The following is a 26657-nucleotide window of genomic DNA, read 5'->3' as shown; positions in this document are numbered from 1 at the left end:
GTAATTGCATTTTAAATCAAATATTGGATGCTTTATTGACATTTTAGTGTTGTTTAATAAATAACTGATTCTGCTGTACGTAATACTAAGTCTTTTGGAATCCAGAACTGGGCTTTTTTTTACCGGCCTACTGAGGGTTCCAGATCTAGAATACTCTAGGAACATTTCCACTGTTGGCACCAACATAGCCTGTTATATTCTGACTGGCTACTTCTCACCATAGTGGAGTCCTTCCAACCATATTTTTTATTAAGTTTTATATTTTTAAATAAGGTGAATGAAAACATTCATTCCTTTTATTCCTTTTCCAAAACTATCTCAATCTCTTTTCCCTAACTTTGTCTCCAAAACATCCTACCTGCACTATCTCCTTAATAAACTTGTTCCTAATCCGGTCCATCCTCGTCACTTCCAACGAGAATCACAGCATCTTTATCTTTGTTTATACATGAAAAATGTGTGCTGGGCATACGCACAAATGCCTAAGCCAGGGGTGTCAAACTAATTTTCATCGAGGGCCACATTAGGCAAGGCAAGGCAAGTTTATTTGTATAGCACCTTTCATACACAGTGGCAATTCAAAGTGCTTTACATAAGGAAAAAAATTTTTTATTAAAAGCATTAAAACATTCCTGAGATCTAACACCTCAGAAAGACTTCTTGCAAACATTTAGTTACAATTAAGACAACATGAAATTCAAACAAGAGAGATAAAAAAAATTAAGGACATGAAAAATTAAAAGAAAATATTGTAAAGTATAAACTACAATTTAGGGAATATGAAATTAAAACAAGAGAGATAAAAAATTAAGAACATGAAAACTAAAAGAAAATATAGTAAAATATACACTACAATTTAGAAGAGCATGAAAAACTAAAAGAAATATGGTAAAATGAGGGTAATAGCAAAAATTTCGAGCTCAATCATAGGCACAAGAAAAAAGAAAAGTTTTTAACCTGGATTTAAAGATTTCTACATTTAAGGAACATCTAATATCTCCTGGCAGTCTGTTCCAGTTATATGCAGCCCAACAGCTAAATGCTGCTTCACCGTGTTTAGTTTGGACTCTGGGCTCAACTAGCTGACCTGAGTCCATGGATCTAAGAGATCCACTGGGTTTATATTCTCTAAACATTTCTGAGATGTATTCTGGGCCGAACCCATTCAGTGATTTATAGACCAGTAGCAGCACTTTAAATTCTATTCTGTAACTAACCGGAAGCCAGTGTAGAGATTTTAGAACTGGAGTGATGTGCTCGGTTCTCTTCGTCTTAGTTAAAACTCTAGCAGCAGCGTTCTGAATGAGCTGTAACTGTTTAATGGTCTTTTTGGGAAGTCCAGTTAAGAGACCATTACAATAGTCCACCCTACTGGAGATAAAAGCATGGATCAGCTTCTCTAGGTCTTGTTGGCACACTAGACCCTTGATTGTCACATTACCATTATGGTTGCCCTCAAAGGGCCTTGAAGTCGACACATATAGTCTAAACCATGTCAGACCATTATTTTGTTGGGCTGTTTTGATGTCCCATACAATGTTTTATTACTTTGCTTACAAAAAATACATACGCAATAAACAAGTCATGAAGTCATTACGACACTACGGCTGGCAACACGAACAACTTACAATATTTCTATCACAGTTTGCTCATGCATTATGAATTAAACCCTAAACATGAACACTAGTCTGGCTTTAAATTGTGACTAATGTTTTTTTATTTATTTTATTTTGATATATTTTACTTACTCATAAAATAATATTATAAAACTACAATACTCATGAATTGTATGTAACTTTTTAGTTTTACAGGCTTACAGAAATATTATGTGATTGATGTTCAGGTCTGTCATGATGTTATCTCTCTGTTTTGTGCATTCCAGACACATTCTAATTTTAACATTCATTTTCTTGCAGCATAGCATAAATATAGGCTTAGTCCAAATCATTACTTATGCTCGTTGTCATGGTTACAGTCTAACAAGACTTTTAATTATTCATTTATCCTATTAATTTGCCCTGCCATGATATAACCTCTTATGATTTATGTGAGCATGTATTAAAATCTGAATTATACCTTTTTGTCGTAAACAGACAGCTTTGAGTACTGTGAACATTTATCCCCAGTTACTCCAACCTTCAGCCCCACAACCACCCATATACACACATACCCCCCTAACAAACCTCTGTCCTTGTCTCCCTATATTCCTCTCTTCTTGTTTTAACAGTTAAACAAATTGAATTCTTCAGACAGTCTGAATTGACCATGTCAGCTGGGTTAGCCTGTCTTTGGTTGGTTAATGACAGAATGAAACATTCACACTGCCTGGCAACAATGAAGGCCCTTTAGATGTAGATGTGTGATTGGCAGCTTTAACTTATATTTGACTTTGAAAAACAAAGTGTTCTTGAGGGAGAATCCATGGAAACCAGCCAAAAACAATTCCAAGATGTCTATGTACCCTGTAGTTAGATGCATTCCCTTTCTCAGCTTCATGACTTGACTTGAAAGTAACACAGCATTTTACACTGAGATACTCATTCAACTCATTTATGTCAGATATAAAAGGTCCAAGGTATCACTTGTGTTGGTCATTGACGTTTTCCAATATATGTGCTTTTTCAGTGTTTCCGAATTCATATAGTTGTGTTTGAAGAACACTTGTGCGGTGACTAGTACATATTACCAAATGTTACTTTTGCCAAAACTGTAAGTATAATGGAATGAATACACTGATGTCATGCAGTTTTTAATATTTCTGATGTTTTTTTGTTTTTTTTACATAGAATAATTTATTTGATGATGAATTGTCAGCCAAACTGTTTAGGCAACTACACAGATTTGATTGAATGTTTTTTTGCTACATGGACAATGTGCCATATGGAGTCTCAGGTGTGAACCAGTCATGCATGGAAGTAAAATAACCTCAATTCCTTATTGTCAGCAGGTAGTAACAGAGGCTCGCAGCCTCCTTAAAAGCTTGTGTAATGGGTATATTCAATAATAATTTGAGAAATAGTTCAGAATAATTGGGTGAGAAGCAGGACAGATAGCTAATTTATGAATTGTATTGTTCTGCATCACAGTCAGGATCAGATAATAGGCTAATTCGGTGATGGTGAGTGATTGATATGAGGGCTAATAGCATTGTCGTACATCTGTAGGAATTATCATGGTGTAATACACTCATCGAGCTAGTGGTGCAGTATATTGTACATGTCTCTTTTTCTTCCCTCCGTCTATAAACATAAGCAATGAGAAAAGTGTGTGTATGTGAGGTGTTACACTGGGTGTGTTCAAAAACCTAGCGAGCTACCTTGCTCTCTTACTGCCTACATAGGCAGCTACCTAAGTAGAGAGGATTCTAAGTCATCGACTTATAAGTCAGATTATTCGAACGCACTACTTAGACAGAGATTACACTGGGTTTCGCTTACTAAGCTAACACATTTAGCATCATGCCATTCAAACTAATAGGATGAGGTGGCTCAACGCGCTAGCATGTCAACTAACATCTCCCTTTGTGTACCGAAAACGGTTAAATTGTGACAAGCCTGAACTTGTACACGTTTAAACAAATTGAAATTCAGTAATAATTTATTTACACTTGAAAATAACTATTCTCTGTTCTTTGCCCCGCATTGTTTGCCATATTTGTTATTTATTTGTGAGAAAAGTCATGCTGCACTGAATGCTGGGATTGCCTTCATTGCTAGAAAAGCATCGGATGCTCCCTCGTTATTTACTGAAAATACAGTTTACATTTAAGATATCTAACTAGTGAGCATTTTAAGGGATCTAGGATTTTGAACAGCCTAATTGTCGGGAGCGTGCAGAGGATGACCTAAATTGCTGTCTATGTAGAGAGCGAACTAGGTTTTCGAACACACCCTGTGTCCTTATTTGTAACTCACTTTAAGCGTTTGTAACAAGTAGCCTCTCTGTGTCTTGCTCTCAGCTGCAGTGGTGGAGGATCTTGTGTAACCTGTGGTCCAGATTGAGGTGAGAGGTGAGGCGTCTGTCTGGAAAAGTCTTGTCATAATGGACAGTTCGAGGAACTGCTTCTGCACCATGCTGCTGCTGCTCCTTCTGAGTAATCTGGTCACAGCCTTTGAGGTTCCCCTTGACCGTAAGTACCCAAACAAACCTTGTTATCACACACACACATTCTCTTAAATCAGTATACAAACACACATTTCCAATGTATCAAATAGCTTTTCTCCCTCACTTATGCTCTTCAAACAGGTGTAAAATGACAAGGTATTATTAAAGTATGCAAGAAAAGTGTGGTTTCTGTATCTGGAAGCCTTTCACTTAATTGATAAAAATGTTTACTTACTGTGGACTATCCATAAACACATGAGTATTCATAGTTTACTCAGTGTGTGTGCTTGTGTAGGCCCTCGGAATGTAAGTGGTGAATCTGCAACACTAACACTGTGGAGGCAGCATATATTAAGTGATGCTGAATAAACATCACATCGCTTACTTATGTGCTATTGCGGAGATGCTTGGCACATAATCACACAAAGAGGCAAACCATTTCTATTGAATGTCACATATGAAAACATCATATTTTCTTGGTTAGATTTTCAATTTCTGGTACCAAAAATTGCTTAATAATGTGTGAATTTATGTATGTAGTATTTTGCCAAAACCTGTAGTCTATGGTTGATACTGTACTTTTTAAGGTTCTCTACAATACAGTGCATACAACTATCATATATTTTAGTTCTATAGTTAATAGAATGCTTGCCTAACGAAGGATAACTTTTAACATGTAGTTTATTAACCAGCTACCAGATGGACAATAGTTACAATATAGTGGACTTGACACTCCAAATGTTAAGACTACTGCCAGTTTACATTAGTCATCATTAGAGGAGTTTGCCATTTACAACAGCTTTTCTATCTGTAGGGAAAAAATTATGAAGCAGGAAAAGCAGTAAAGGTGCTTTTTTGTGCTTTAATATTAAGCCATTGCACCAAAGTTTATACAGAATAACAGGAGATATTAGCTACTTAGTCAAGAAGCTTTAAGTCAAGCAGCTTTAAGGTTTTTTACATACCACAAAGTCCAGTCTGTATTATGGACTAGATTTTTGTTGTTGTTGTTGTTGTTGTATTTTGCTTTTAGTGCATCTAGTTTTGATGGGCAAACAGAAATATTATGCCATGTACATTATCAGCCATATGTGGTGGCTGTAGCTCCAGGTAACCATGTACTACCTACCCTGTAAAAAAACACTGTCTGCAGGAAAACATAGAAGTTCCTTGGTTGTGGTTTAAAGAAAGCTAGTTTCTTAGTTAAATTTGCATTGTTTAGAAGGATATTCAGCCATTTCATTTAACATAAATAATTTTATTAGCGTTTATTACAGTATGAGGATATTTTTAGACCTGTAAAACTGCACTTTTTCGAATGGCTCACATACTGATAATCTTAACCACTTTTAACATTTACTCTTTAAAGCTACACTAACACCTGCTTTTCTCTTCATACGTGTTTTCTTTCTCTTTGCTGTTGGGGAATAAAGCAAAAGTTCTGGAAGGATGTAAGTGAATACTTGGTGTGATTTTTCTTTGGCAGTTTGTTGGGAGTTTGGTTTGGATTTTCTCTTTGATGTTTTGAAGTTTTGTTCGCTTTTGTGTTGCATATGACCTGGAGGCTTTATAATGCATGCATCCCCACTGTGTTGGGTTATTAGCTTGATTTACATTCTAATTCACACATATGCCATCCTGAGCAACTTTTAATGCATTCACAGTGCAGTGAAGCAAAGCATTTTGCCATCCTGTCTTCTATTTATTTTCCATGGAGACCAGTTAGAATTCTTCACTGAGGATTGTGCTCGCAACATCAGTCAGGCAGTAATAGCAGGAAAAAATGGAGTGTGTCTCAACTTGTAATTTTAAACCTTATTAAAAACCTTATTAAATTGTTAGAAAATACCAAATTTAGTGTAATTTTGTTTACTTATTTACAAATGAATAAATTGCTTAAAAAAAGCCTGAAACACATTTAAGAAATGTTAGGATGGGGGTAATTTAGGAATAGTAATGAGGTTAACTAATAATAATAATAATGTGATTTAAAAAAAGAAAGCCAGTGATAGAGGGGTGGAGTCAAGCTGCTGAGAACCAGCACCTTGGTCACAGGAATACGGCCTGTACAGATTACGGGTTCATTTACATGTCTCTATTTAAATCAGTTAATTCTGAGTGATTTCATTATCTGTAGCCTAACATTTTAATATTGTACAACCATGATTTTCTTAAAATAAGCTTAGTGCACAGCCAGTATGCCAAGTAATTGTGCTTGCTTTTGCTTTATGGATAGAAAGCTCTAGAGTTTCCAGGGACTTTATCCTCTAATAACGATTTACAATGTCAGATTTGACTGGTTCATTATTGTGGAACTTAAATAGAGCTCTCAATTAGCTCGGCAAATGACAGATTTTGTGTTATAATGTGTTCTGATGCACATTTCAGAAATGAATTGAAAATTACTGTCAGTTAGATTATGTTAAGTTGCAAAGTCATGCCCATTGAAATCAGTGCTTTACAAGCTTTGTAGGCACATTGAAGGTTTTTTATAATGCAAATGACAAAATTATTCAGAACAAGGGGTAAATATTAGATACAATTAGATACATTAGGGTAAAATCTATTTTTTTTATTTGGAAATGTAATGTCTCAAATGCATTCGGTTAAAAATCCACTTTTATGAATATTCCATGGGACATACCTGTATGTTTTGTAATCGTTTATCTTCACAGGTGCCCATTCCAGCCAATTGGGTCCCGAATCCTGTCAGTTATTACAAAATTAATGAACTCTCCTAGAACATTGTGATTTTTTTAGACGTCATGGTTAATAAGTTGTATAGTCTGCTTTCTTATTTAAGCAATCTTTATCGACAATATAACAGTATGGCAATAACCCAAGTATAGTATAACTCCCAAGTGGCTGTAGGACTCTAAGCAGTTGTAAATGTTGCCTTTTAGGTAGATCTATCCTTTTTTTTTTAAAAGCCACAATATATGTATTTTAATAGCCCCAGGACAGCTGAATCTGCTTGCATTTGCAACATGCCTCCCTCCCAAAGCAGCCAGACGTAGGCTATAAAAGTAGTTTGCTTTGCTACAATGTGACTGCATCATTGCAATTTAAACATGGATACATTTGTCTTGAGCTTTGCAGGAAGCATTAGATTCTACACATGAACATAGACGAATCTATTTATTAAGCTTATTCAGTCCATTGCATTGTTGCATGCTACCCTTTTGTGGTATAGCTTTGCTTTTCTTGCTTGCTTTTGTTTTTCCTAGAAACCTATGACTGCATAACACTTTATGTTCAGGTGTGCTTTTGTGTTTGACATAAGGGAGTAAGGGTAAGTGCTTGTGCCTTTGCTGTGTCCTGCTGTTTGAACAGCATGAGTAAAGGTCTTGCTAATTCGTTTGTTGTTTGTGACTGTAGTGCCGCAGCCTCCAACCATAACCAATCAGTCCCCCAAAGATTACATTGTTGATCCACGGGAGAATATCGTCATCCACTGCGAGGCTAAAGGAAAACCACATCCAAGGTAAGGGGTTTGCATTGTTTGTATATGTGCCTTTACTAAAAATACATTCACTATATGTCTAAAAGTATGTGGTTGTCCCCTCTTATTGTTAAATTCGGGTGTTTCAGCCACCACCAGGTATATGAAATAAATCATAAAAAATACATGCTTTTAACTTTGTGGTTGTCTAACTTTGTGACAGCAAGTATAACTGTGCCACTGTGCAGTTTCAAATTAGTCAATCAAATTAAAGACTTTGGTGTGAAGGATCTCCAGTGGCTTGCACAGAGCCATGGGATGAATTGAACGAGTGCAGTTGTCAACTGTCTAACCTGAATAATACTGTTCTAACTGGATTGGCATCATTTCCCACAAATGCACTCCAAATTCTTAAGAAAGGTTTCCCAGAAGAGTTAAGGCCTATATTAATGTTTATATTAATGCCTAGGATTTTAAAATAGGATGGCCAAAAGCATATGCTCAGATGTTCTCATATTTTTGGCCACATGGTGTACTTTTATGTGCCATGGTTTGCCCATATAACAGAGGGTTGATGTTACACCATATGTAGTGTAGCAGCAGACGGCTAGGGATATCATTTGTCTTATGACTAGTCTGTGGTGTCTTGTTTCTAATTGTCACAAAGGGGCTTAATGAATATATGTTTTCATACGATCAAATTTAAATTCAGTTAAGCTGAGGGAAGATCAATTTAGACTTTATTAGAAATTCTACTCAGCATAGGCCTTATCACCAGTGGAAATTCCTCTACATTCTTTAAAGGGATTTAGTTTTAAAGTGTTAAGCAGCATTATGATCAAAGTGAGTGAAGCTATCACTGTAATAACACTGCAGTAATATTCTATTGAATTTTTTAGTATTTCGAGTTATATATTGTTTCATGGTTTTTTGTATAGTTTTTAACCGAAAGGAGTTTTTTTTTTTTTTCTTATTATTATTTTTTTTACATATATTACCAATGTTATATGGTAGGGAGCTTGGGTGGTACAGTGGTAAACTATGGTTGCCCATTATCCCTGGGATCCAGTGTTACTGTCTACATACAGACACAATTGTCTGACATGACACAGCGATGGATTACCATCCTGTTAGGGGACATGTACCCTAAAAGTGCATTTTATGGCAACGATTTGAACATGGATCTTGGCGGTGTTCGGCTAGTGGCTAGACCACTGCACCACCCATCATTAATATTGACACTTAAACCAGCAGCGACAGTATTTAAAATCCCAGTGGTAATGGATGATGCTATCTGTTGATCTATGAACTCTTGTTGGCTGACTGATTGTGCAGAACAGGAATGAAAAATCATTTTTACCTAATAAAATGGTGAGTAACTGTAGGTAGAAGGAAGGTGTACTAAATAAACATTTGTTAATGCAGCAAGATAAAAGTATGTTATGAAGAAATCTGTTGCAGCTTACTAACAAACACAATTATTATATATAATTGATTAGTTTCTTTCTTTCTCTTAGCATAGTTGTGTTTTAATGTTGAAAAACATTTACACTTATGTAGGGCGGCACGGTGGCTAAGTGGGTAGCACTATCGCCTCGCAGCAAAAAGGTCCTGGGTTCGATCCCCAGGTGGGGTGGTCTGGGTGCATTCTGTGTGGAGATTGCATGTTCTCCCTGTGTCTGCGTGGGTTTCCTCCGGGTGCTTTGGTTTCCTCCCACAGTCCAAAGACATGCAAGTGAGGTGAATTGGAGACACTAAATTGTCCATGACTGTGTTTGATATAACCTTGTGAACTGATGAACCTTGTGTAATGAGTAACTACCGTTCCTGTCATGAATGTAACCAAAGTGTAAAACATGACGTTAAAATACTAATAAATAAACAAACAAACACTTATGTATATTATTATTTTTACCATACTAGTCAGTACAGTACATCCAGTCATGATGCAAGTAGAACTAAACTGACACAGGCTGTGCTTGTAAAATGTTGCAATTAGAAAAATACAGAAGTTTTTTGTAGTTAATACAGCATGTTTACATTTGAATCACTAAAAAGTAAATAGTGAACATTAAAAAATAAAATAAATTAATAAACAGATCCCCCATTGGTTTGAAACATCTGTGTTTGACACAATAACAGCACCCATCAGTCACACATAAGATACAGTTCATGTGTCTGTCTTGAATCACATATTAGTATGACATCAACTTTTATCATTAGTTTGCTGCTTAATAGATCAGAATGCATTGACTTTACCCTTTATTTTGCACCATTAGGTGGCAGGGCCTCAAAATGCATAATATGTTGTTCATTGGGCAGTGGTAGCTTAGTGGTTAGGTTACTGGACTAGATTGCTACTGTTCAGTTACAAAGCAGCCTTCAATTGCTTGCATTGTGTTCAGTCACAATTGTAAGTTGCTTTGGATAAAAATGTCTGCTAAATGCCATAAATGTAAATGTTGAAAAGACATACTAAGAGATTACATTGGGCAGTTGTTAAAATATTCATTTGTACACTTACAGCTTCTCCTGGACCAAAAATGGCATACATTTTGATATTGATACGGACTCTAAAGTGACCATGAAGCCTCATTCAGGCACTCTGGTTATTGACATCAATGGAGGGGAGAAAGTCGATGGTTATGAAGGTGTCTACCAGTGTACTGCACGCAATGAGCACGGGACTGCTGTCTCAAACAACATTGTCATTCGCCAGTCAAGTATGTCAAGATTTTACTTCAGATCACCAGCTTTTCTTCCTAGTAACACTGGAGTTTTACCTTCATGTGTTTTGCTCATTTGTTTTTTAAATGCACCTTATGCAAATGATATTGCTTTCTCTTATGTAAAAAAAGTCTACCATCATCAAAGCACTTGTTTGGCAAAATGTGTGTGTGTGAATATATATATATATTTATAAAGATGTGGATGGATGGATGGATGGATGGATGGATGGATGGATGGATGGATGGATGGATGGATGGATGGATGGATGGATGGATGGATGGATGGATGGATGGATGGATAGATAGATAGATAGATAGATAGAATTTTCCTTGATGTATTTATAATATTAACCTCTGGATAAATATATATATATATATATATACATATTTCATCTTTTTCATCCGATTTGTTCTTAACATACATAGTCCTAAATACAAAAAACATGCAGGACATTTATAAACTACAGTGGGTTTTGGTGTGCTGTGATGTGTTGTGTTGCCTTATGCAGGATCACCCTTATGGTCAAAAGAGAGGATCAAGCCAGTCATCATAGAAGAGGGAAGGTCTCTGGTGCTGCCGTGCAGACCTCCTGCAGGACTTCCTCCCCCCATTGTCTTCTGGATGGACAATAGTAAGCTGTTTTACTCCACTCTTTCACTGCAATAAATTAAAGTTTTACACTAAATCACAGACTAAAAATATTCCGTTTCAATCATATGAAACGAACAGCAGATTAAAAGAAATTAGCTTCATTAGAAAGGTAAAATGTTACAGTAGTAAACAATGTAATAATACCTGTGTTTTTTTTTCAGTACAACACTGTAACAATTACTTCCTGTTCCTGATCTGTTTCTACCGTTTATGCAGCAAAATGTTTATAGGCATGTAATGAGCTCCAAATAAAAAAAATAACCTTAACTTATAAAACATGACATTAAGGATAACTTTATTATCATTTTTAAAAATAATATTTAAATAATTCTGCCCAAACCTCATAATAACATAAGGTTCCTACTGCAATTAAATTTTCATGTGAAGACACAACTATTTATTATATGTAGTCTACGCAATGTTAAAGTTAACTTACTGGTACACAAACCCCATTTCCAAAAACTTTTTAATATAAACTGTAATTTGTTTAATTGCTTAAACAAACCTCATTGTGTTTTGTATATATATATATATATATATATATGTATATATATATATATATATATATATATATATGTATATATATATATATATATATATATATATATATATACAGTATATAGAATGTAATGCCTGCAACACACTCAAAAAGATGGGATGGAGGGTAAGGGTAAGGTTGAGAGAGAGTGAGAGTAAGGTTTACAATGAACACTGTTCTGCAATGTTCTGGAATCATTTGATCCCAGTCAGGGCTATTGGGTCCAGGGGCTTTAAGACCACTGGCCACAAGGAAGAAATACATCCTAAACATTGATTCTTTAACTTGCTTACTAGAAGCACTCAAGCAGATTAGAGCAGCAAATCTACTTTCTGCATGGAAAATTGCAATATAGTTTAAGTAAATAGTTAATTGATCACAATACTCACAGACAGATGAAAATGGTAAAATCAACCCAGCTCTTTTAAAATGCTGTTGCAGTTATTAGACGGGTTTCCTAATTTTAATTGTTGACAGTAGATAAGCTGTCTATATATTTGATCCAGCTGAGGTACAGTGTCAAGGCAAGTCAAATTTATTTATAAAGCGAGTTTTACAATGGACATTGTCTCAAAGCAACTTTACAGAATCCAGGACCAACAGACCAAAAACACCTATTGAGCAAGCTGAGGACAACTGTGGCAAGGAAAAACTCCCTTAAAATTACTAGAAGAAACCTTGAGAGGAACCAAACTCAGCAGGGACCCATCCTCTTTGGGTGGCCTGGAGAATACTTTAAATAAATAGGATTTACACAAATCATACAAACACAAAATTAAATTGAACTGAAAGTTATAACTAGCAAAAAATAATTGGAGTTCTTCATTGTTCAGTCCAGTCTGTGATAAAATCCGTTGTAAGTTCTGGACATTTTTGGTGCAAACATGCCAGGTTGCCATCCCGTCTAGCAGGAGCAGAAGTATGATAGTGTATGTACAATACACCACAGAAATAATAGACCTTTCTCTGCTTCTGTCTTATGTGCCAGCACATTACAGAAGAGTGTCAATGTGACTTTAAAACCTAGCATTAGGTCAGCATTCCCATTCATTCACACTTAACTTACCAGTTTGTTACACCTGCCTTACTTTAAAAAACATTGTGTTGCTATTATATGAAACTATAATTTACATTTTTACATATTTTTACATGCACTAGAATTAAAGTTAGCAATGGAGTGTTTCAGTGCTTGTCTTTATCTTACATTCATTTTCACTGCATTTTGTTCTCGGCACCTGCTTTATCACATTATTGTCATCATGCTTCTGGTAGAGCAGAAACATTTTTTATAACAACTTCACTTCAGTTATCCACATTTTTCCCTCTTTCACCCTCCCCAGATTTCCAGAGGCTTCTGCAAAGCAGACGAGTGTCTCAGGGCCTGAACGGTGACCTCTACTTCTCCAATGTGGTGACGGGAGATTCCAGAAATGACTACATCTGTTACGCACGCTTCCCCCACACACAGACCATTCAGCAGAAACAGCCCATCACCGTTCGTGTCCTTAACAGTAAGTCAATTATGAACACTGCGTGCATCTGTGGGAGAAGAGCTGGGGGTAGTCTTCCGCAGTTATGACTAGGATACCCACAATTCAGATGACACCAGCTTTGAATGAAGGGTATTGTTTGGAATCATTTAGGTTTTTGTTTGAGGAGGTTGCAATAAAGCCTCCAAACTTCCATTCATTGTTGTAAAGTACTGTCAACCCTTTCTGGGAAACAAAGGAAACGCTTTAGTTACGCAAAATGTCACAGACTGCACACAGCGCAAATGTTAAACTCTTTCATCATTTTTCTTTTTCCTGTTTATTGTTTGTTCTGATTTTGCACCATTTTTTCCTAATTTGTCACTATTCGTGTCATTTAACATGATTTAATTGCATTTGAATTTTTGTTGTGTTCCAGTGGATGCGATCAATGAGACAATGGAAGCTTATTTGAATTACACTGAGTTGTTTGGTGGTGAGTCACGCCGCCCCCTAGTGATCGCACCTTGTTTAACTGACCCACTAGTAATTAACCCCTAAACTTTACCAATCACTAAGATCAATCACTAACCCACAACTTCAGTCAACTTTTCCTTATCTTTCCCAACAACTGTGGGCTCTTACACTTAACTGTTTTGTTCTGTTCTTGTTTCTCTGTATTTTCATATTGTACGACTTGATTTAATCTGCTACAATTGCTTTGCATGCTGATATTTTTTTCTTACATTGCAGGCAAGAGATGAAATGTTGGAAGTGTAATTTCAAATAATGAAAAATGAAGCTAACCATCTATTTCTTTTTTCCAATTCCTATAAATTAATTCTACTATTCTTACATGCGACCTCACATGCAATCTGCTTATTTCTCATTGTTTTACTTTTTCTATTCACTCCTTGGGCTTGATTTTTCAAATGTGTACTAATTGTTCTGATTTATGAATATATGTACAATACCTGACAAAAAGGTATTCAGCACCTAACTATTTTTTCTATGTGTCTGTTAGACTGGAAACTTTAATTTTTAAATAATTTACTCATGTTTGAGTAAAGACCAAACAAGAAAGAAAAAATTATTCACTTTAAATTGCATAACTTTCTTAAGTCATCTTTGGCAAATGTTACAACCTTTTTGAATAGGTTGCAGGTAATTTTGCACAAGGTAATAGGTCAGCTTTTCTGTTTCTCTCTACAGAATACTCTGATGTCTTACCAGGTTAGTTGGGGAGCCCTGGTGTACAGAGTTACCACCTCATATCTTTAATAGGCTTCTCACTGGGCCACTTAAAGACCACAATTTCCTTTATGTCAAATCACTCAAGTGTTGGCAGTGTGTCATATTACTCTGCCTACAACCTGCAGTGGGAATTGTTACTTGGCTGGCATAGTTATTGTGATTTATGGCACACACACAGCTTAGATTCCAAGCCAGAATGTTTCCCTCAGACCTCAACAATTTTATCCCACCTTTAATTTTAGCCAGTCTTCCACAACTGAGTCATGGTGATAGTTTGATTCACAAACTAAGAAAAACTCTTGCTGCATGGCATCATTTTTTTATATTACTAAGTAACCAAATTTCTACCCTTCTCTGCACTCTGCACTTTCGGGCAGCGTGAAAAAGAGTAAAAAAAAATGCAGACTGATTTAAATATCAACTGAAAACATAGTTAACTGCATTTAAATTGTTCATTCTTAATCAAAGGAATGAAAGGACTATAGGTGCCGAATACCTTTCAGTCAGTAGATGTATACCTACAAAGTACACCTACTATATAATAGGTACGTGATAAAATGCCAAATGAGTGTATGTACAAGGTAGGTATAAAAAACAAACTAGTGACTCATAAATTCAAGGTTTCCACTGACTGACAAGTCTAGTGCATTTCACACTATTGTCTTGCATATGTCATCGTATAGATATATGTTTTCTATATTATTTCAGCCAGAATGGTTTAAATTCTAGTAAATAATTCGTGATTGTCTCAGTAAGGATAAAATCTATGTCTCTAGAAACATAAAGATGAAGGGTATTTAAGATTTAATTTAGTACCTTGTTATATTGTGGCAAATCGAAAGTTTAATGTTGTTTACAGTCATTGGATGTTTTGGTTAAACATGTATAGGAACCATGTAAATTGCTTATTATTCTTCATATTAGTATTGATGTCTATTATGTATTGAAGTAGTTACCATTGTGGTGTTTAACTGTGCATGTAGAGTTCTTATCTTGAGTGTTCTTGATTTAGATAAACCAGTAGAGGAACGACAACCTTCATTTTTGGTTCCTACTGGTTCCACCAGCTCAAAGATGGTTCTTAGAGGACAGATTCTGGAGCTGGAGTGCATTGCAGAAGGACTGTAAGCTTGCTTTTTAATATTTTATTTGTACTGTGGATGTTTAACTGGACTGACTTTAATTATGCCTGTTTGTATAGTCTAATTAAACCCAAATAGAAATTACATTTGGTTAATTGAGTGCATTTTTTGTTTTTTTTAATACTTTAATAAATAAAATGATAATGAAAAAACAATATTGTGTGTTTTTAACTGTGTAATACCCAGGCCTCACAAATCTGATGTTGTTTTTATAGGACATCTAGCTAAATAAATATTTAAGTTATTGTCCTGCTATATTTTTTGTAAGCATTTGTCTTCATATTATATATTTTTTAATCTTGGAATTTGAGGATTTTTGCATATACAACAAATTGGATGATTTTACTAGAAAATATTTCTCAGGAATTGCTAGTGGAGAGTGTAGTATGAAGGTATCAAACATTTAGGGTTGGTTAAACAGACAGGGATTAAGCCTAGTCCTAGACTACACAGCATTTTGAATGGAGATTCTCCATTTAAAGCAAAATGTAGTCCTGGACTAGCCTTAATCCCTGTCTGGGAAACCAACCCTTAATATAGTAAAAGGGTGGCATGGTGGCTCAGTGGGAAGCACTGTCACCTCACAGCAAGAAGGTCCTGGGTTCGATCCCCAGGTGGGGCAGTCCGGTTCCTTTCTGTGTGGAGTTTGCATGTTCTCCCCGTGTCTGCGTGGGTTTCCTCCGTGAGCTCCGGTTTCCTCCCACAGTCTAAAGACATGCAAGAAAGGTGAACTGGAGCTACAAAATTGTCCATGACTGTGTTTGACGTTAAACTTGAATCTTGTGTAACAAATAACTACCGTTTCTGTCATGAATGTAATCACAGTGTGTAAAATATGATGTTAAAATCATGCACAAATATGCACAAATATGATGTTAAAATCATGCACAAATAAATAAATAAATGAAGTAAAAGACTAGGTTTTAGTAGTGTAGTGATTAGTACTTGGTTCTTTGTACTACCTTTGTTTCCTAGTATTTCTTTGTCAGCCAGTAAGCCAAACCTTTTGAGCATTTTGTTAGCCAATAACATGTTGCAGGTATCATCAGGAAGATTAGTTAAGGGTCAGTAAGAATTTACTCAAGTGTTAGATCTGACCCTTGGGCTGCTAAATAAATAACCCTGTTGTAAGATCTTCATTATGTAACATAGTGATGTATAACAACCCCTTTCTTTTCTTTTACTTTTAGTCCTACTCCAATGATCTCTTGGAGCAAGTTTGGTGGTGAACTCCCCACTAAAAGAATCTCCTTCCAGAATTTTAATAAAACTCTCCAGATCAAGGACGTTTCTGAGGAAGATATTGGAGATTACCGCTGCAAAGCCAAGAACAGCCTGGGCTCCATCCACCACACAATTCAAGTGACTGTGAAAGGTGAAATGGATACCAGCCTCAATCACTAAGCATTTGCTCACATTTGGTCTTACATTTCCTGATATTGATTTTTAAATGCAGTGCATGATTTTATAGTCTGGGGAACTAATGTTCTGTCAGTAAACATGGTTGAATATTGTAATATATATTAGATTGTCTTGTGAAAAGTGTAGTACAGGAAAAAGGTTATTAGCTTTAATAGCATTAAGATACTACTGTATGTTCCATACTGTAAACAGATGCCATTAGATGGAAAACTTTTCCTAATTTACTCTTGATATCTCAAAGGCTTTACATATCTTTTATTTTGCTTTTTCGCATTTGAATTTCTTTAATGTTTATGAATCTAAAGTAATCAGCATTCAACGACTGCATTCAGGACTGCCCTAGACTGTTTTGTACTGAAGATTTTAAACATGCAGTAACAGCAAGTTTCTGTGCTTTGTCACACAGCCAATATGTAAAACAAACAATAATAAAATGAAGAACATGTCTTGAAGAACATGTTTCCAAATAAAAATGACCATAACTGATCCACAACACTCCCTCACTGTAGGAGGCATAATTAGGTCTATGCCATTTTCTTGCTTGGACCACCACCCGTGTACTTGCCCACAAATCATCTGTTTCAAAACAAATTGTCTTTAATTAAATTACTGTTAGACCTTTGTCATTTGACATAACTTCTTTGCGGTAGGCTCAGTTATTATGAGGATGTCCGTATGAATGCTTTGATATCAATATCATACTTTTACTTTTATTGCTAAATAAAAATTACATCAAAAGAAAGTATTCCTACAACAGAACCCTAATGCACTGTATATGTTTTTTTTTTGTTTTTTTTCAGCTGCTCCATACTGGATCAGTGCTCCCCGAAATCTTGTCTTGCCTCCACAGGGGACAGGGATGTTGACATGCAGAGCAAGAGGGACCCCCAAACCCACCATCACTTGGTTTATGAATGGGGTACCCATTGAAAGTAAGCTTTTACCTTATTATTATTATGTTTAATGTGTGACACAGTAAATTGTCAAAAGTACATCATTTTAAAAATACTAGCTAAAATGTTTCAGCATGTTTATAGTCCGACTGTAATTAAAGTTGCTGGATATAAATGGCATAACCACTTTCAAAAACTCTCTCAAAAACTCAATAATATTCTTCTGTTATAAAATACAATTCTCTTCAAGAATTCAGTTTAATAGTGGCTTTATCCTGGTCAGGGTCATACTGTGTCCAGCCCCACACAAAAACAACTGCAACTGCAAAAACATCTGTCAACTGCAACGCAGTGGTGCATAGCTCAATTCATTGTGTAGGTCTCTCTTGTGCCACCAATACAGCCCTAACCCATCAGGGAATGGACTTCACAAGCCCTCTCAAGGTGTCTTGTGGTATCTGGTACCAGGAATTTAGCAGGCGATCCATTAAGTTCCATAGATTGGACTGCTTTGTCCAGCACACGCCACTGATGATTGATTGCATTGAGATATGGGGAATTTAAAGGCCAGGTTAACACCTTGAACTCTTTGTCATATTTCTCAAACCATTCCTGCATCGTGGCACGGCAGATTATTCTAGGGAATACCGCTGCCAAGAAGCAATGTACTTGGTCTACATGAAAGCCAGGACCTAAGGTTCCCCAGCAAAACATTGCCCAGAGCATCACTGTACCTCCTCTGGCTTTCCCTGCTCTCACAGTACATCCTGGGCCATGCTGGACCTTTCGTCAAAGTAGCTCAGATCCTAATGTTTGCCTATTTTTCCAGCTTGTAACACATCAACTTCACATGCTGGTGCCATTGTATTAAGATAATCAATATTCACCTGTTCGTGGTTTTAATGTTGTAGGTGATAGGTGTTTACCTTAGGTAAATAGGTCTAATGTTACTCACCAAACATTTAACGCATAAATATAACTCTTATAAAACGTGACAAGAAATGTGGGGCTAAACAATCTCTTTAGGCATCATCTCAGCAGTTAATTTACCTCTGGTTTTGGGAAGTGAGGTGAAAAAGTCTAAAATTTGAGTAAAGGAATCTAAACGTGTAATGACACTTTTAATTTCACCTACTTTTTACTAATCAATTAGTCAAATTTGGGGTGAGCTTTGCTGATTCAGCTGATTTGTCTTTTGTTTTTATGTTTTGTTTTGTAACAGATTCTCCTGTGGACCCTAGCAGAAAAGTGGAAAATGATACCATTATTTTTACTGAGATTCAAACTGGCTCCAGCGCTGTTTATCAGTGTAATGTGTCCAATGAACATGGATATCTACTTGCCAACGCCTTTGTCAATGTACTGGGTGAGTAATTATAATCATCCTAGCTTCATTGTTTAATGAATTTTTCTTTCTATAATAGTATTATTATTAAATAACAAATCTTTTGCTTCTAATAGGAGCATGTATTATGGGGTGGGTATTGTAATTATCAAATGTGTCAGTTTACTAATGTAATTTATTGTGTTGCACAGAAAGTAACTGCAAAACCAAATGTATTTATGATATGCTTTTTGTATTTGCAGCCGAGCCTCCTAGAATACTAACCCCACATAATAAAGTTTACCAAGTCATCATCAACAGGCCTGCTCTCTTGGACTGTGCATCTTTTGGCTCCCCTATTCCTGAAGTCAAATGGTATGTATGTGTGTGTGTGGGATTTGTTTGTCCATCTCTGAATTTGAGTATTTGTAATTGTATTTGTCTGCTCATTAATAGTCCAGCTTTGGCTTTTTAACAGTCCTTATGTACAGTACATAAACTACACATATGTATGCACAGCAGCAGCAATTATGGCAGCTTTGGTACATGACGACTGTCACGTGGGGTGGGGACGAGACGAAAGGGGCGGACACACACGCTGAGATGTATAAGAAAATCAGGATTTATTAATAACAGAAACTAGGAACATAAGCTAGGAACATAAGCTAGGAACATGACTAGGAACATAAGCTAGGAACATGACTAGGAACCTAAGCTAGGAACATGACTAGGAACATAAGCTAGGAACATGACTAGGAACATGACTAGGAACCTAAGCTAGGAACATGACTAGGAACCTAAGCTAGGAACATGACTAGGAACATAAGCTAGGAACATAAGCTAGGAACATGACTAGGAACATAAGCTAGGAACATGACTAGGAACATAAGCTAGGAACATGACTAGGAACAGAAGCTAGGAACATAAGCTAGGAACAGAAGCTAGGAACCTAGAGCAAACCAGAGTCCAAAGAAGTCCAAGAGAGTCCAAACCAAACTAAACCAAAAATAACCAAAATAACCCCTGCCAGCCTGTTCCTCAGCTCTCCTTTTAAATGCTCCCTGATTAGGAACAGCTGGGGCTGATTGCTCAGGGGGACCAATCAGGAGTGAGGCATGGCAGGAGAGTGAGTGTGCACACAGAGAAGAGGGGCGTGGCACATATGAGCACACCGAGGCTAGCAGTGTGACAGATGCCCCTCCCAAAGGCACTACACCTGGAGTGCCTAAAACAACAAAAACAAGGAGGTCCTGGGCCCTGCGGGGTAAATTTGAAGTCATTAAAAATGTCCTCAGGCAGTCGTGATAAAAATGGTGGGACGCAGGCTGCCCACAGAAATCCAGAGGCGCAGTCGGGGAACGCTGTCGAGGAGCCAGAAGCACCTAGGGGTGCCCAAACGAAAACAGGAGCGCTGTCAGGAAGCGCCAACTCAGAAACAGAAGCGCTATCAGGGGGCGCCATCTTGGGAACAGAAGCGCCTTTGGGATGCGCCAACTCAGGAACAGGAGCGCCATCGGGGGGCGCCAACTCAGGAACAGAAGCGCCATCGGGGGACTCCAACACGGAAACAGAAGTGCCCACAGAGGACACCAACTCGGGAACAGAAGCAACATCTAGGATCATCTCAGAAACAGGAGCGCCATCAGGGGGCGCCATCTTGGGAACAGAAGCGCCATCGGGCTGCGCCAACTCAGGAACAGAAGTGCCGTCGGAGGACACCAACTCAGGAACAGGAGCGCCATCAGGGGGCGCCAACTCAGGAACAGAAGTGCCGTCGGGGGACACCAACTCAGGAACAGAAGTGCCGTCGGAAGACACCAACTCAGGAACAGAAGTGCCGTCGGAGGACACCAACTCAGGAACAGAAGTGCCGTCGGAAGACACCAACTCAGGAACAGAAGTGCCGTCGGAGGACACCAACTCAGGAACAGAAGTGCCGTCGGAGGACACCAACTCAGGAACAGAAGTGCCGTCGGAGGACACCAACTCAGGAACAGAAGTGCCGTCGGAGGACACCAACTCAGGAACAGAAGTGCCGTCGGAGGACACCAACTCAGGAACAGAAGTGCCGTCGGAGGACACCAACTCAGGAACAGAAGTGCCGTCGGAGGACACCAACTCAGGAACAGAAGTGCCGTCGGAGGACACCAACTCAGGAACAGAAGTGCCGTCGGAGGACACCAACTCAGGAACAGAAGTGCCGTCGGAGGACACCAACTCAGGAACAGAAGTGCCGTCGGAGGACACCAACTCAGGAACAGAAGTGCCGTCGGAGGACACCAACTCAGGAACAGAAGTGCCGTCGGAGGACACCAACTCAGGAACAGAAGTGCCGTCGGAGGACACCAACTCAGGAACAGAAGTGCCGTCGGAGGACACCAACTCAGGAACAGAAGTGCCGTCGGAGGACACCAACTCAGGAACAGAAGTGCCGTCGGAGGACACCAACTCAGGAACAGAAGTGCCGTCGGAGGACACCAACTCAGGAACAGAAGTGCCGTCGGAGGACACCAACTCCGGAACAGAAGTGCCGTCGGAGGACACCAACTCCGGAACAGAAGTGCCGTCGGAGGACACCAACTCCGGAACAGAAGTGCCGTCGGAGGACACCAACTCCGGAACAGAAGTGCCGTCGGAGGACACCAACTCAGGAACAGAAGTGCCGTCGGGGAACGCCCACTCGAGAACAGGAGTGCCATCAGGGGGCACCAACTCAGGAACAGGAGCTTCGTCGAGGGACGCCCACTCGAAAACAAAAATCAACTGCGGTGAGCCTGGCGAAGAGGCTTCGGGAGTCAGCTGCGGTGAGCCTGGCGAAGAGGCTTCGGGAGTCAGCTGCGGTGAGCCTGGCGAAGAGGCTTCGGGAGTCAGCTGCGGTGAGCCTGGCGAAGAGGCTCCGGGAGTCAGCTGAGAGGACCCTTGAGAAGAGGCGTCCGGAGTCAGCTGCGTGGACCCTTGAGAAGAAGCATCCGGAGTCAGCTGCGTGGAGCCTGGCGAAGAGGCTCCGGGAGTCAGCTGAGAGGACCCTTGAGAAGAGGCGTCCGGAGTCAGCTGCGTGGACCCTTGAGAAGAAGCATCCGGAGTCAGCTGCGTGGAGCCTGGCGAAGAGGCGTCCGGAGTCAGCTGCGAGGACCCTTGAGAAGAAGCATCCGGAGTCAGCTGCGTGGAGCCTGGCGAAGAGGCGTCCGGAGTCAGCTGCGTGGACCCTTGAGAAGAAGCATCCGGAGTCAGCTGCGTGGAGCCTGGCGAAGAGGCGTCCGGAGTCAGCTGCGTGGACCCTTGAGAAGAGGCATCCGGAGTCAGCTGCGTGGAGCCTGGCGAGGAGGCTTCGGGAGTCAGCTGCGGTGAGCCTGGCGAAGAGGCTTCGGAAGTCAGCTGCGGTGAGCCTGGCGAAGAGGCTTCGGGAGTCAGCTGAGAGGACCCTTGAGAAGAGGCGTCCGGAGTCAGCTGCGTGGACCCTTGAGAAGAGGCGTCCGGAGTCAGCTGTGTGGACCCTTGAGAAGAGGCATCCGGAGTCAGCTGCGTGGACCCTTGAGAAGAGGCGTCCGGAGTCAGCTGCAAAAACACTGGAGAAACGTCATTAATCAGCTGCACAAATCCTTGAGAATCTACTTGATTCAGCTGTGAGGACCCTGGAGAGGCGTCCGAAGTCAGCTGCAAAAATCCTTGAGAAACTCCTTGAAATAACGGTGAGGACCCTGGAGAGGCGTCCGAAGTCACTTGCGAAAACACTGGAGAAATGTCACTCAGCTGTGAGGACCCTGGAGAGGCGTCTGAAGTCACTTGCGAAAACACTGGAGAAACAGCACTCAACTGTGAGGACCCTTGAGGTGTCCGATGTCACGTGTGACAACACTAGAGAAACATCACTCAGCTGTGAGGACCCTTGAGAGGTGTCCGAAGTCACTTGTGAAAACACTAGAGAAACATCACTCAGCTGTGAGGACCCTGGAGAGGTGTCCGAAATCACTTGCGAAAACACTAGAGAAACGTCATTCAGCTGCGTGGACCCTGGAGAGGCGTCCGAAGTCAGCTGCGAAAACACTGGAGAGGCGTCCGAAATCAGCTGCTTGGACCCTAGAGAAACTGGACTCAGCCGCGAAAACACTGGAGACATTGGACAGACTTGGACAGACGAACTCGGTCTAGGACTGACCCGAACTTGAGAACACGGCACTGGGGCCGGTGAACAAACAAAAAGACCCCTGGAGCCCTTGGGGTGACGACGAGAAAATTGAGCTCGCATGAGGCCCTCAAACTCTTGCACAGAGTTCAGCACAGCTCCCTTCTCAGTCCAGAGCTGCCTCGCCCATTCTCGCGCAGCACCACTCAGCCTTGACATCATGAACATCACCTTTTGTGTTTCAGAAGGCTGCGGGTCGAGAAGGTTTTGCAGGTAGAGCTGGCTCTGAAGCAGAAAGCCCTCAACCAAAAGGTCGCTTCCATCATAGGGAGCTGGCCTACTTAAAGGGAAGGTCTGAGAAAACCTCATGGAGTTAAACTCCGGGAAAACATGAACAAGATACATCTCGCTGTGTCCTTGAATTAGGAGGGGTTATTATGTCACGTGGGGTGGGGACGAGACGAAAGGGGCGGACACACACGCTGAGATGTATAAGAAAATCAGGATTTATTAATAACAGAAACTAGGAACATAAGCTAGGAACATAAGCTAGGAACATGACTAGGAACATAAGCTAGGAACATGACTAGGAACCTAAGCTAGGAACATGACTAGGAACATAAGCTAGGAACATGACTAGGAACCTAAGCTAGGAACATGACTAGGAACCTAAGCTAGGAACATGACTAGGAACATAAGCTAGGAACATAAGCTAGGAACATGACTAGGAACATAAGCTAGGAACATGACTAGGAACATAAGCTAGGAACATGACTAGGAACATAAGCTAGGAACAGAAGCTAGGAACAGAAGCTAGGAACCTAGAGCAAACCAGAGTCCAAAGAAGTCCAAGAGAGTCCAAACCAAACTAAACCAAAAATAACCAAAATAACCCCTGCCAGCCTGTTCCTCAGCTCTCCTTTTAAATGCTCCCTGATTAGGAACAGCTGGGGCTGATTGCTCAGGGGGACCAATCAGGAGTGAGGCATGGCAGGAGAGTGAGTGTGCACACAGAGAAGAGGGGCGTGGCACATATGAGCACACCGAGGCTAGCAGTGTGACAACGACAATCTAGTTCTCATTGGCTCATTTTTGTTATCTCATCTGTCATCCCATTTTTAGAGTAACCTAAAAATCATCATGCAAGTAATAAACTTAAAAACGAACTGACAGATATAAGGCAGTTTGTAACTGTGCTCTCAGTCTAAACTGCAACCATCTAAAAGGCTTTAAAACTGCCCTTCTGGGACTATTAATGACATTCTCGGGCCTCCAGATTTTGAATGTAATATATTACTGTTCCTTGACCTTATTGCATGACTTTTTATTGGTATCACTGGTTCATCTCTCCTTTTCTGTTATTTATTTTTCATTGCTTAATTGCTGCTGTTTTAGGTTCACTACTCGTCTTACTCTATATTTGTCCATTGCCAATGTATTCTTCTTTTAAAATGTTTCTATTTGTGTTGACCTACAGTTACAGCCTAGTCTTTATTTGACTCACCTTTAAAGCCTCTTATAATTTTCCTTAACAGCGCTTAACATTGTGTGACTCAATTTTAATTATGGTCAGACAATATTTGTGTGAAGGATTTGAAGTTTGAGGAAGTGAAGATCATACTGGGTCTCTTCTCGCTGCCGCTGCTGCGTTATGTGGCCTTCAAGACTGGTCTGGGCTTCTGTGCGAGTTGTGGGAATGGGAGTTTGTCAAAGGGAGCTTATACAACTCTGTGTGAGAGCTCGAGGTTTTGAGATAATGGGGGGAAAATCAAGAACAAATCTTGCTTTTGTCCAAATTTGTTAGGGTAAAAACATCTGGTGTCTGACTTTGACAGTAAAGGTGTCACACCAGTAACCAAAATAAAAAATAAAACCAGATTTATTTTTGCATTTTTGGTAAAAATTGGCTTTTTCTTTGCAGGTTTAAGAACAGCCATTCAAGTTTCTTGGAAGGAGACCCATATGTGTTCCATAAGAATGGAACTCTGGAGATCCCTGTGGCACAGACAATGAATAGTGGCAAATACACATGTGTTGCTAGAAACACCCTGGGCATCTCTGAGAATCGTGTGTACTTAGAAGTCAAAGGTGAGTGTTTAAATTGGAAATTGTGACTATGAGGATAACAAAAAATGCCCAATATTTTTCCTTTGTTAACTGATAAAACTGATAGTACTATGTCTTTAGGCATTTCACAGGATAAACAGGATGCCCTGTATAGGGTTCAGTCAATTTGTTTTGTACTGTAATTTTTAAATATTTTTAAGTTACGGTAAGGTACGAGGAAGATCTGTGATACAGGTCAGCATGGTGGTGTAATGGGTAGTTCTGTCGCCTCCATGAATGAATGAGACTGATAAAAATAGTCTCACTTTTATTTTCATTACACTAAGCCATAAATCAGTTCCTTCTGTCTTTTTGCCAAAAAATACCAATTAAAGCATGCGCTTTTTAATACATTAATGTTAATATGTTAATCAACAAATGAGCAATTCACTTACTGCGCATGTCAGAGTACTTTAATAAAAGATTAATATAGATTTCAGACTGCCAAAACATGCTGACCACAATATTACAAATTGTCCCTTGGCATCCTATTGATTGATTATGTATCGGTGTTTCTCTCTCTCTTAACAGAGCCTACGCGGATTCTGAAGCAACCTGCTTATAGGGTCATCCAGAGAAACAGAGATGTTGTTTTTGAATGTACAGTAAAGCATGACCCATCTCTCTTTCCCACCATGACCTGGCTCAAAGACAATGGAGAGCTTCCTGATGATGACAGGTGTTTTACGCCATTTGTTGATTTGATTTATGACTAATAAAGCTGTAAAACACTTCAAATGTATTACAGATGTAACATGTGACCATCTTTCTGTAATTTTTTTCTTGCTCTTTTAAAGTGAAATGTTTGTAGTTTTTTTTTTAATATTGACAGTGAAACATGCATTTAGTCTCATGCTGTTTTATTAGCTATGGAAATAATTGCATTACCCCCACAGCTGTGTATTGAAGGCTGATAAAGATCATCTTTAAAAATGCCTGTGGGACTATAAATCACTTGTAATTTTCTGTGGTATACTATTATACTGAGTCTTCAAATAAATGGCATTATAGCTAATTCCACTGGGGACTGTATAAGCTGGCAGTGCTAAGTAAAGCCATGCCATTATAGCTCATTAGGATGTGTAATTTTATTAAAACCATTTTAATTGCTTTCAGGTTCATTGTGGGCTCAGACAGCCTTACTATTGTGGATGTAACAGAGAGCGATGAAGGAACGTACACCTGCATCATGAACACCACTCTAGACCATGATTCTGCCAGCGCTCAACTCACTGTTGTTGGTAAGATACATGATATGTTTGCTTTGTGTAGAATATCATTACAGTTTTAATTATTTTAGAATTGGGTTTTAGATTAGGACTGTCTTATGATAATGAATTTGTTACGTACAAGATAAAATTACTAAAAGGTAAAAATAAATACCTAGTAGCTGGCGAAGGATCTGTATTATTTTCTCTGTAATATCCCCTTGAGCTCACTCTTATATTATGCTAAAGAA

General features: G+C 39.1%; 1 protein-coding gene across 2 annotated transcripts in view; it reads left to right on the top strand.

Moving 5' to 3' along the window:
* Nucleotides 1-3984: 3984 nt before the first annotated feature.
* LOC134311340 (neuronal cell adhesion molecule-like) overlaps nt 3985-26657 on the top strand; it is a 39285-nt gene continuing 16612 nt past the window's right edge. Inside the window, exons 1-13 of one of the 2 annotated variants that reach the window (XM_062992983.1) lie at nt 3985-4129; nt 7483-7588; nt 10073-10269; nt 10785-10907; nt 12806-12976; nt 15201-15312; nt 16521-16705; nt 17553-17684; nt 18868-19011; nt 19233-19344; nt 25014-25180; nt 25730-25877; nt 26315-26439. In XM_062992983.1, coding sequence (XP_062849053.1) covers nt 4042-4129; nt 7483-7588; nt 10073-10269; nt 10785-10907; nt 12806-12976; nt 15201-15312; nt 16521-16705; nt 17553-17684; nt 18868-19011; nt 19233-19344; nt 25014-25180; nt 25730-25877; nt 26315-26439 — 1810 coding nt within the window. In that variant the 5' untranslated portion in view covers nt 3985-4041. Of the gene's footprint in view, nt 4130-7482; nt 7589-10072; nt 10270-10784; nt 10908-12805; nt 12977-15200; nt 15313-16520; nt 16706-17552; nt 17685-18867; nt 19012-19232; nt 19345-25013; nt 25181-25729; nt 25878-26314; nt 26440-26657 lie in introns of those variants that run through there. The other variant, XM_062992976.1, reaches the window with a different exon arrangement.

This window comes from Trichomycterus rosablanca, chromosome 1 (genome assembly GCF_030014385.1).
Source record: "Trichomycterus rosablanca isolate fTriRos1 chromosome 1, fTriRos1.hap1, whole genome shotgun sequence".
In the NCBI taxonomy this organism is placed as follows: Eukaryota; Metazoa; Chordata; class Actinopteri; order Siluriformes; family Trichomycteridae; genus Trichomycterus; species Trichomycterus rosablanca.
The sequence above is the reverse complement of the archived record's forward strand: the minus strand, read 5'-3'. Positions and strand labels throughout refer to the sequence as shown.